The sequence below is a fragment of the Leptonotus elevatus genome, chromosome 20, assembly GCF_054856555.1.
Source record: "Leptonotus elevatus isolate MCC_2025b chromosome 20, RoL_Lele_1.0, whole genome shotgun sequence".
NCBI classification, from domain to species: domain Eukaryota; kingdom Metazoa; phylum Chordata; class Actinopteri; order Syngnathiformes; family Syngnathidae; genus Leptonotus; species Leptonotus elevatus.
The window spans coordinates 14,906,612-14,918,129 of NC_141258.1; the positions used below are offsets into that span (position 1 = coordinate 14,906,612).

At 44.7% G+C, this 11,518-nt stretch overlaps 1 protein-coding gene, 1 non-coding gene and 1 pseudogene across 2 annotated transcripts; all 3 read left to right on the forward strand.

The window, feature by feature from the left end:
- The first annotated feature begins 269 nt into the window (after nucleotides 1-269).
- Nucleotides 270-9,520, forward strand: LOC147157206 (uncharacterized). Its single transcript, XM_086065150.1, has 2 exons — nucleotides 270-588; nucleotides 6,446-9,520. Exon 2 carries the CDS (start codon nucleotides 8,187-8,189, stop codon nucleotides 9,282-9,284), a length of 1,098 nt encoding a protein of 365 aa, XP_085921276.1. The 5' UTR covers nucleotides 270-588; nucleotides 6,446-8,186; the 3' UTR covers nucleotides 9,285-9,520.
- Nucleotides 3,250-3,368, forward strand: LOC147157207 (5S ribosomal RNA; annotated as a pseudogene).
- LOC147157208 (5S ribosomal RNA) lies at nucleotides 3,551-3,669 on the forward strand. The gene has a single exon (XR_015091884.1). It is a non-coding gene; the product is annotated as a 5S ribosomal RNA (ribosomal RNA).
- Nucleotides 9,521-11,518: the final 1,998 nt, after the last annotated feature.

Here is an 11,518-nt window from a genome sequence, read left to right on the forward strand (position 1 = left end):
CAAATTTAGGGACCGCTTCCGTTTCTATCTTTCAAAATGAAATAAAACACTACTGTCTTCAACAATATTTATTTTTATGGTAGTTGTTTGTATTATTGATAACCATCATCTAACTTTATAACAAAAATATTCTTTAAATTGTTGTGGTCCTACCAGAGTTTTATTTTCAATACAATATCAAATGGACTTTATGCACAAATCACTTCCGCATTCAGCGTATGAGTGCACCCAACCTCCGGTGCGGGGAGACTTCAGCGGAGCGCACCGTTGATGTGATGTAAAACTCTAAGCCTAAATCTTAAACCCACTGAAAAATAACAGGAGTCGCTCCTTGCTTTAACACTATGTCTATCAGAATTTTAAAACTACTAATTAGATCACCCAGAGCCGTAATTTTAACGGCTTGAGCTCTGATAATAATGCCATTGCTCAAAATTATGATTACACGTAAATACAAGCCGTTTGAGTAGCTACTAGTTACTAAAGCTATTTAGTTTATTATATATTTTTTAATGTAAATGTAAATTATGTATTGTAGCTCATCTCCCGGGACTACTGGAGTCGACACAGTACCCCCCTAGTCAGACGGTAAGGTTGAGGTGTTGGATCTTTCAGATAGAACCTGCCAGCTAACTGTTCATAACTTGTTAATTTTTCCAGTTTTTTATTTTAATGATACGTTATTGGATAAGAATATATATAAGTTATTGTGCTTCCTACTCCTTTTGAACATGTAAATTCTAACATTGACTATTTTCTTTCTTGAAATTTTTATTTGAAGTTCAATTTACATTTGTACTTATACTTATATACTTATGTGGGTTTGAGCCCCACATTGGGAGGTTGTTTGTTTTGTGGGGCATTTTGTCTAGTCTTTCTCATAGTTCTCAATTTAATAAATTTTTTAAATAAAATGTTTTTCTTTTTATATGGATTCTCTATCCCCTTCGTCATCCATGCCTTATTTAGACCATTAGATTTTCTTGCATTTTTAATATGTACTTCAGTAATTAAACATTTCATTATGTTGTCAATGGTGGTAGTCAAATGTTAAATTTGACTTTTTCTTTGAGCTTTGTCTACATATTTAAAAACAGTACTGAACCAGTAGAAGCCTGGTTAGCTCAGTCGGTAGAGCATTAGACTCTTAATCTCAGGGTTGTGGTTTCAAGACCCACTTTGGGAGGTTGATTGTTTTGTGGGATATTTTGTCTAGTCTTTGTCATAGCTTTGTCTACATATTTAAAAAACAGTACTGAACCTGTGGAAGCCTGGTAAACTCAGTTGGTAGAGTATTAGACCCTTAATCTCAGGATTGTGGGTTTGAGTCCCACATTGGGAGGTTGTTTGTTTTGTGGGATATTTTGTCTAGTCTTTCTCATAGTTCTCAATTTAATAAATTTTTTGAATAAAATGTTTTTCTTTCTACATGCAGTCTCTATCCCCTTCGTCATCCATGCCTTATTTAGACCTTGAGTGGGTTCAAGCCCCACTTTGGGAGGTTGTTTGTTTTGTGGGATATTTTGTCGTCTTTGTAATAGCTTTGTCTACATTACTTAAAAACAGTACTGAACTAGTAGAAGCCCAGTTAATTCAGTCGGTAGAACATTAGACTCTTAATCTCTGGGTTGTGGGTTTGAGCCCTTCATTGGGAGGTTGTTTGTTTTGTGGAATATTTTGTCGTCTTTGTAATAGCTTTGTCTACATTATTTAAAAACAATACTGAACTAGTAGAAGCCCAGTTAGTTCAGTCGGTAGAACATTAGACTCTTAATCTCAGGGTCGTGGGTTTGAGCCCTTCATTGGGAGGTTGTTTGTTTTGTGGAATATTTTGTCAAATTTTTGTAATAGCTTTTTATACAAATTTAGAAACAGTACTAACCCAGTAGAAGCCCCTTTAGTTTAGTTGGTAGAGCATTAGACTCTTAATTTCAGGGTCGTGTGTTCGAGCCTCACATTGGAAGGTAGTTTGTTTTGTGGGATATTTTGTCGTTTTAGTCATAGCTTTGTCTACATATTTTAAAACAGTACTGGACAAGTAGAAACCCGGTTAGCTCAGTCTATAGAACATTAGACTCTTAATTTCAGCGTCGTGGGGTCGAGCCTCACATTAGGCGGTAGTTTGTTTTGTGGGATATTTTGTCTTGTTTAGCCATAGGTTTGTCTACATATTTAAAAACATATTTAAAAACAGTACTAAACAAGTAGAAACCTGGTTAGCTCAGTCGGTAGAGCAATGGACTCTTAATCTCAGGTTCGTGGCTTCAAGTCCCTTATTGGGAGGTTGTTTACTTTGAGGGATATTTTGTCTAGTTTTAGTCATTGCTTTGTCTACATATTTAAAAACAGTACTGAACCAGTAATAATCCCGGTTAGCTCAGTCAGTAGAGCAATAGACTCTTAATCTCAGGTTTGTGTGTTCGAGCCCCACATTGTGAGGTTGGTTGTTTTGTGTAATAGTTTGTCTTGTCTTTGTAATAGCTTTGTCTACATATTTAAAAACAGTACTGAACTAGTAGAAGCCCAGTTAGTTCAGTCTATTGAACATTAGACTCTTAATTTCAGCGTCGTGGGTTCGAGCCTCACATTAGGCGGTAGTTTGTTTTGTGGGATATTTTGTCTAGTTTTAGTCATACCTTTGTCTACATATTTAAAAACAGTACTAAACAAGTAGAAGCCTGGTTAGCTCAGTCGGTAGAGCAATAGACTCTTAATCTCAGTTTCGTGGGTTTGAGTCCCTTATTGGGAGGTTGTTTATTTTGTGGGATATTTTATCTAGTCTTTGTCATAGGTTTGTCTACATATTTATAAACAGTACTGAACCAGTAGAAACCCGGTTATCTCAGTCGGTAGAGCGTTAGACTCTTAATCTCAAGGTCATGGGTTAGAGCCTCACATTGGGAGGTTGTTTGTTTTGTGGGATATTTTGTCTAGTGTTTGTCATAGGTTTGTCTACATATTGCATAGAATGCCCGTTCTTGTCCTATCTCGGAAGCTAAGCAGGGTCAGGCCTGGTTAGTACTTGGATGGGAGACTGCCTGGGAATACCAGGTGCTGTAAGATTTTTTTTGCATCTCCATCGCAAAAGTAAACTTTCACAAAAGACATCAAGTACACTAGCTACTTGCTAGCAGACAGCCGCACGCTAAGCTGACCAGATGAGAGCTGAACATGCAGTCAAAATGTTTTTTCCGCCCCAATTTTGGACGAGTGTAACCTTTAAAAAAGTCAACTGTGTGCTTTTTCTCGGTTTATGGCCATACTTCCCTGAGAACTGCTGATCTTGTTCAATCTTGAAAGCTAAGCAGGGTTGGGCCTGGTTAGTACTTGGATGGGAGACCCCCTGGGAACACCGGGTTCTGTAAGCTTTTGCACCTCCATCGCAAAAGCAAACTTTCACAAAAGACGTCAAGTACACTAGCTACTTGCTAGCAGACAGCCGCACGCTAAACTGACCAGATAAGAGCTGAACATGCAGTCAAAATGTTTTTTCTGTCCCAATTTTGGACGAGTGTAACCTTTAAAAGAGTCAACTGTGTGCTTTTTCTCAGCTTACGGCCATACTACCCTGAGAATGTCCGATCTCGTCCGATCTTGGAAGCTAAGCAGGGTCGGGCCTGGTTAGTACTTGGATGGGTGACCGCCTGGGAATACCAGGTGCTGTAAGATTTTGCACCTCCATCGCAAAAGTAAACTTTCACAAAAGACATCAAGTCCACTAGCTACTTGCTGGCAGACAGCCGCACGTTAAGCTGACCAGATGAGAGCTGAACATGCAGTCAAAATGTTTTTTCCGCCCCAATTTTGGACGAGTGTAACCTCAACTGTGTGCTTTTTCTGGGCTTATGGCCATACTACCCTGAGAACGCCCAGGTGTGGTTGATTGGTCACAGCTGAGTTGATTGTTCCTGTTTGTGTCAGTGGGGCTGTGTGCTCCTCATTATGTGGTTTTGTGTTCTTTCTTTGTCTGTTTTTGAATTTGTTTTGTTTATTTTTGTTTATTTTTGTGTTAGTTTTCAGGTTCTACTCCTCCCAGCTTTCTTGGCTGTGGAGGAGGGTTTATTTTTCCCCCTGAGCTTTTTGCTTTGTTTGGACTGATAAAATGGATGTGGCCTTTGCTGGGCCCAGGACGTCTGGAATTGAGAACGGAGTTTTTGCTGGCAGGAAGGTTGGCGGTGATGTAGGTGCGGATGAAATTCGAGGTAGTATGAGTGTGACACATAAGCGAAAGGTGAGCTTTGATAAAGAACTGACAGTGTTTTTGGAGATCGAGGGTGGTGTAGGTCTGTCTTCGTTGGCCCTACTAAGGGCTACTAAGGAAGTCTGTGGTACGATTCTGGCCTGTCAAATGATTACAAAAGACAGGTTTGAAATGACTGTGGCATCCCAGGTGGCCAAAGAGAAATTGCTAGATGGGTTTAGGATCGGGGAAACTAGGGTTCATGGGAGGGATATTAGTGTTGACGAACTTGTTGTCTCTTTCATGGGCCTGCCAGCTTATATTGAGGATGAGGAATTTCTTCAGAAGCTCCTCGCTTGGGGTGTTTCGGCCGTGTCCGAGGTGAGGAGACGAATGTGGCCAGGGACGAACATCGCTGATGGAACGAGGTTTGTTAAGGTCCGCTTTACAGACCAGGTGCGTTCTCTACCGTATTCTAGGTAGGTTTAACACTGCGGGGGGGGCCTGAATATTTTAGGGTCATTCATGACAGGCAAGTGAAAGTGTGCAGGGGGTGTCTCCAGCCTGACCATGTGTTGCGTGAATGCCCTGATTTTTGTTGCAGACGGTGTGGGGCCCAAGGCCATTATGCACGTGAGTGTACAGAGCCCAGGGCCGCTAAATGTAAGGACTGTCATCAGTATCCCTCTGTGTGTGGGTGCTCTGGCCACCTCGCCTCTGACCCAGAGGAAGGGAGTGGGGGTCCCCCAGCTACGGTTGACGTAGAGCACGGTCCTGGATTGAGGGAGGTCCTGTTCACTCAAGATGCGGAACCGGGTATACCTGACCCGGTGGCATTGGCGCCTGTGGTGGGGGGGGGGCTGGTGAAATGTCTCACAGTCCTGCCTCCGAGCAGGGGGCGGGGGGGCAGTGTCCTGCCCTACCTCTAATGTCATGGTGGCAGGGGCTGGACCGGGGAGGGGGATGGGTGTGGATCTGGTTCCACATCTTACCCTTGGAACGGGGGAGATGGTACTGAAGTCAGTCCAGACTCCTAAGTCTCAGCGCTCGAGGGCGGGCAGCAGGGGTCGGGCGCCGCATAGGCAGCCACTGTCTCGGAGTAGTGACAGGTCCAGATCACTGACCGGAGGGTTGGGTCGAAACATGTCGATGAGTTCTGTGAGTCCCAGCCTGGTAGTGATCGGCGGTCAAGGCTGCAAGGTGAAGGTCCCGTTTCATGCGGCACTGCCCGTTCTGAGTCTGCCACTGTAGATGCCACAACTGTTCCTATGGGCGTCATTCCCCAAGGGAATGAGGTTGCGCCAACAAAGATGAATAGGAAGTGTAAACGGTAGTCTGGTGTTAGGATGATGGGTCAACTCCCCTTTTTTTCTCCTTCCTAATGACGCTCTCCCTAGTCTCCATTAATGCTCGGAGCTTGAGGAATGGGGTAAAGATGCACAGTGTGTTTCACAACACCACCTGGGACATGCTGTGTATCCAAGAGACGTAATGGGAGGCGGAGCATCTTCGCATGGTAGAGGCTATGGCTATTGGTGATTTGTACTGTGCTTTGGGCTCTGTAAACTCCCGTGGTGTGGCTGTCCTAGTCAAGCCGGGTGTTTTCGGCGTGTCTTCTTTAGTGAATGCGGACCCACTTGGCCGCTTTATCGTGATTGATTTTCAGCGTGGCTCCACTAAATTCCGCCTTATAAATATTTACGCACCTAGTGAGGAGATGGAGAGGAAAACCTTCTTCAGTTCTGTTTTCCCTTATGTTACTGATTCCTCTATTTTGACCGGTGACTTTAATATAGCTTTGTCAAAAATCGATCTCGGTCCGAACAACACATTTAGGAATGATGTTAGTAGAGGTTATTTAATTGATGCTGCAGTGGCTGCTGATCTGTCCGAAGTCTGGAGAGGTCTCAACCCCCTAAAAAGGGACTATTCCCGGCGTCAGGTGGTGCGGGGGGTCCTCCTCCAGTCTCGGATTGATCTGGGCTTTGTTTCAAGTGCTTTATGGAAGAATATTGGTGGCGGCTCCTATGCATGTGTGGGCTGGAGCGATCACTCCCTTTTTTCTGTCAACCTTGACTTCCTGGGTGGTAAGAGGAATGGGGGGGTCTGGGTTTTTAATAATATGCTGCTTGCCGACCCCACCTTTGTAAATAAGATGGAGCACCTTTTTGATTATCTTGATGGTGAAATGGAAATTTGTGATTCTTTGGTTGATTGGTGAGAACAGGTAAAGGCTAGAATTAAAAAGCTGTGCCTCCGTTATAGTAAGCAGAGGAGGTGGGAGGAGTCCATCAGGGAGCGTACTGTCCGGAGCCACCTCCACCTCTGGTATAGGCCGGGTAGACCCTGAGTATCTGGAGCTGCAGGAGGAGCTCAGGAATATACAGGTTAGTCGGGCTAGGGGGGCGGCACTTAGATCCAAGGCCCAGTATGCGGTGGAGGGGGAGCGCTCCACAGCTTTCTTCTTTGGTTTGGAGAAGTCCAGGCAGAGCAAGCTATATTTGGATGGCCTGTTGGATGAGTCAGGTATATTTCATAGTGATTTGGATAAGATTTTGGATATTGTAGGTAGGTTTTATTCCGATTTATTTGATGGTGAAAGGATCAACGAGGTAAGCTGTAGTCAGGCACTAGGTGCGCTTGATCTGTCTCTTAGCTCTAGTGACGCTGACAGCTGTGACGTGCCTATTTCCTTGGCAGAGGTTTTTGCAACAATTAGGGGTCTCAATGCCTGTAGGAGTCCAGGAGAGGAGGGTTTGAGTGCAGAGTTTTATAGTGTTTTCGCTCACAGGTTAGCCCCGATTCTCCATACTCTTTTTAGCGATATTTAGAGAGAGGGTCGGGTCCTTTTCTCTGAGTATTGTGACTCTGATTTTTAAGAAGGGTGATAAGTGGTGCCTGGCCAATTACAGACCAATAAGTCTTCTTAACACTGATTATAAAATATTGGCGCATAGGTTGAAAGGTGTGATTGGTAAAGTGGTTGCCGGTACACAGGCGTATTGTGTCCCGGGGCGGGACATTTCTGACACAATACTCTCCTTAAAGTGTTTGTTGAAGGAGATGCATGTCTCTGGTGGGATTCATGTTTCAGTTGATTTCAGTAAAGCATTTGATAGGGTCGAGCATTGTTTTCTTTACTGCGTTTTGGAGAACTTTGGCTTTAAAAATGGCTTTGTAAACTGGATTAAGCGTTTGTATTCCAGTGCGGTTAGCCGTGTAAAGTGTAATGGACTCCTGTCGGATAGCTTCCCTTTGCGGAGGTCGGTAAGGCAGGGGTGTCCTTTGAGTGCACTTCTCTATAGTATAGTGGCCGAGCCTTTGGCCGCTATGCTCAAGAGGGACGGGGCTGTGCATGGAATCGTGAGTCCATCTGGTAGGGAATATAAGATTTTTCAATATGCGGATGATACCAATTTGGTTTTGCGCCATGTGGGGAGCCTCAATGTGGCTCTCCACATCCTAAATGTCTATTGCCTTACATCTGTGTCCTACTGCGGAGGCATTGTCGCCCCACCGAATGTTTGGGGCGTCAGGGATTCAGGGGATTCTTACAGGGTTCTTGGTGTGCCCTTGGGTAGGGATGAGGTGACCTGTCGTGATTGTTTGTGGTCTGGCCTGTATAGTAGTGTGTGTGTACCCGAATGAATCTATGGAAAATGCGTGGTCTTCACTTGAAAGGTAGGGTGTTGGTTGTAAATGCACTGTGCTAGTCTAAGCTTGTTCATGCTCTTGCTGTGTATGACTTGCCTGGGGTGTTTGCAAATAAGTTTAGCGTTGCTGTCAGTAAATTTATCTGGCGGCGAGAGAGTGCACCTGTGGCACATAATGTTTTGGTTGGTCAGTATGATCGGGGAGGGCTTAAACTGATTGACTTGGTGGTTAGGAAGCATGCTCTGCGTCTCAAGTTGATTAAAAAGTTCCTCGACACCTCGATACGGCGTGGAAGGACTTTTTTGCATCGCAGGTTGAAAAGTTGGGTGAGTATGGTGTTTATAATTTGTGTATGCTTCCCCAGCGGACTGCCCTGGATCGGGTCTCGCCTTTTGAGAGGGAAGTGTTCGAGGCGTGGGCTAGACTGCGGCTGTTTGTAGTGGCGGCCCCTTGCTCCTTGTGGCAGCTAGGACAAATGCCTTTACGTTTTAATCCTGACATGCTCTCTGATCCTCCTGAGAGGAGGGAGAGCATGTTCAGCGGGTCTTTTGAAAGGGCAGGTATAAAACGGGTTGGGCAGTTGTTAGATTTTGAAGGTGGGGTCGATGTGGAGTCTATCAGGGGTAAGTTTAGTGGGGCGGGTCTTAGGTTTAGGAGGACCAAAGTGGTGAGGAAGGTGAGTGATATACGGGTTTGTATCTTGAGAAGGTGGGGCACACTCTATGAGAGTGTACCGCCAGTTCAGGATGCATATGAGGGAGGGATTGGCGGTGAGTCACCCCTAAATTTCGTTTGGGTGAAGGGGGAGGGGTTGATGGGATTGGCAGAGACACCGACTCGTGCTCTATATCGTTTGCTGTTGACCCAGGTAGTTAGGCGCCCCACTGCCGAACATAGGTGGTCACAAGTATTCCCTGAGCAAGATACTGCGTCCATTTGGGCTAACGTTTATAATTGGTATACCCCACCCCAGGTTAGTAATTTTGCCTTTAAATTGCGACATCGACTCGTTTTTAAATGTTGTATGTTGCACAGTATTCAGCCCGACAGGTTTAGTCGAGACTGTGCAGTGTGCGGAGGAGTTCCAGAAGATTTGCTCCACCTTATGTTCCGGTGTCCGGTGGTGCGGTGCTTCTGGACCCGGCTGCAGGACCTCCTCGTCAGGAGATTGGGAATGAGACTCCCACCGCCGGCGGTCGATGTGGAGGACATGGACGAGCCCTGGTTTCTGCTTTTCGGGCCCATCTGTCGGGATGTCCAGAGAGCTGATTTGCCTGGTGGAATCAACTGGGAGGCTCTTCATCTATGCCTGTCCTTCGGGAGATATGCTGTGTACCTGGTGCGCAACATACACCTCTATGACGCCAGGACTGCTGACCACTGGGCTGTCTTTGTGAGACTTTTGGCAGCCCATATCCGCCATCTCCATGGAGAGAGCACGAGTTTGTGAACACTTTTATTCAACGTAATGATTTATTTTCTTTGGATACATCTGGACTCCCCCAGCTGAACATTTGAGGACTTCCCGCCCTCTGGTGGTTTGCCCCCAAACCTCGGCGAATTTCCCCTGTCATTATTATGACATTTATTTTGGTTACTTTGATGTTTCTTTTAAATTGTGCCTAGTTGTCAGTGGTATGTTTTTTGTGGGTTTTGTAAATTAGTGTGTTATTTCTGTGTTGTATTTTTATTAAAAAAAGAAAAAAAAGAACGCTCGATCGTGATGGTTAGTACTTGGATGGGACACCGCCTGGGAATACCAGGTGCTGTAAGCTTTTGCACCTCCATCGCAAAAGTCAACTTTCACAAAAGACATCAAGTACACTAGATACTTGCTAGCAGACAGTCGCATGCTAAACTGACCTGATGAGAGTTGAACATGCAGTCAAAATGTTTTTTCCATCCCAATTTTGGACGAGTGTAACCTTTAAAAGAGTCAACTGTGTGCTTTTTCTCGGCTTACGGCCATACAACCCTGAGAACGCCCGTGCTGGGGGTGTCTGGGGGTTTGGGGGCCTGGGGGCGGCTGGGGCTGGGTTGGGGTGGAGGGGGGGGCGGGGGAGCGGGGGGAGCGGGGGCTGTGGACCGGTGGGGTGCCTGGCGGGCCTGCAGTGCCCCGTCCTGCTGCGTTGGGTTGGGGGCGCGGGCCGTGTTGGGGTGGGGGGCGCTCCTGCTCCTGGGTTTGCTCTCCGGCCGGTGGCCCCGGCGGGGCCCGGGGGTCGTCCTTTGGCGCTGCCGCGGCCTGGGGGGCCCTGAGGTGTTGCGCTTGCTCTGTCCTGGCAGGGGTCGACGGCTCCCCTCTTTGGTGGAGATTTTCATGCATGCCAGATCCACCACACCAGCATCTATCGAAACTCAGACACAATCTGCTTCTTCCTCAGGTCATTGAATCAGTGGAGGCTGGTGTCTGTGGATCTCACTCTGCTTAGTCTGTCCTTCCTTCCTTTCCTCAGTCTCTCCTTTGGTTTCATGAGGTCTCCCTGATTTGTTGGAATTTAGATGTTTCTGGGGTTGGTGAAGGACTCTGGTTGGTGGCGTGGTGGGTGGTGTCTGGTCGGTGCTGGATTTCACTTTCCTTTCTTTTCTTTGGTCCTTCCTCGGGTCTCCTGACGGCGGTGTTCGGTTTAGGTGAACGGTATGGGATTTCTTAATAGGTTTTTGGTGAACTAATGAATACACACACACACTCACACGCACGCACACACGCACATACATATACTCACCCACATACAAAATAAAAACAACAAAAACAAAAAAAAAGAGCAATGATGATGACATGTCAAATCGGTAAAATTACCGAATGAACAATACTGAGTTCTTTAAAAAAAAATATATATATATATATATTTTTATATTATATTATATTTTTGAGATAGAAATTCTAGATTTGAGTTATTTACCATGAATTGAAGACAATACAAATATCAATTAACAAGGGTGTTTTTTTTATTTATGTCTATAATCTGCAACAATAAGGAAGCAGCAACAGCCACACCCCTACCAAAAATAATATTAAGTGCGCAGGCCTTCACTCATCTTTTCCTAAGTGAATCTGCGAGTTTTGTTGTGTGGCATTGTAACGCCATGAATGTCTGATGTAACGTCTGTAAGTGTCACGTGAGAGCATCAGGTGTGCCGTGGGAAATTATCCAATATCAATTATTTTGACCAAAATTAACTATTTTCTAATAATAATAAAAATAAAAATAAAGAAGAATTAGATTTTTTAAATTTTTTTATTTGGTTATTTTTTGTAATAATTAAAACTTGGCAGGGCTGCTGACAGCATTCTCTTCTGTGGTGTATCAAATTTATGATACGTTATTTTATTTTGCTTAACTGAGTCTTTTAAATATTTCATCTATGATAACCCATGTGGATTGTCTGAAAAAAAAATCATATAAACTTAAGTAAACATTTGAAGAGAAAGCTTGGCCCCTTATAATGGACCTCAAATTTCATTCTGCTACATTTTGATGACAGCTGAGCAGATTAATGTTATTAGGACACTTACTAACTCAATGTCTGTTTGGGTTACATTAGAGCACGTTATCCATTTCACAGTCGAAGGGCACATTTGAAAGAATTAATAAGCCAGTCCATCAATGATAATTATCTATACAGTAACTGCTTTTGAACTTACCAGTTGAAATGTAAATACTGTAACAGTTGGTGTTTAGTCTC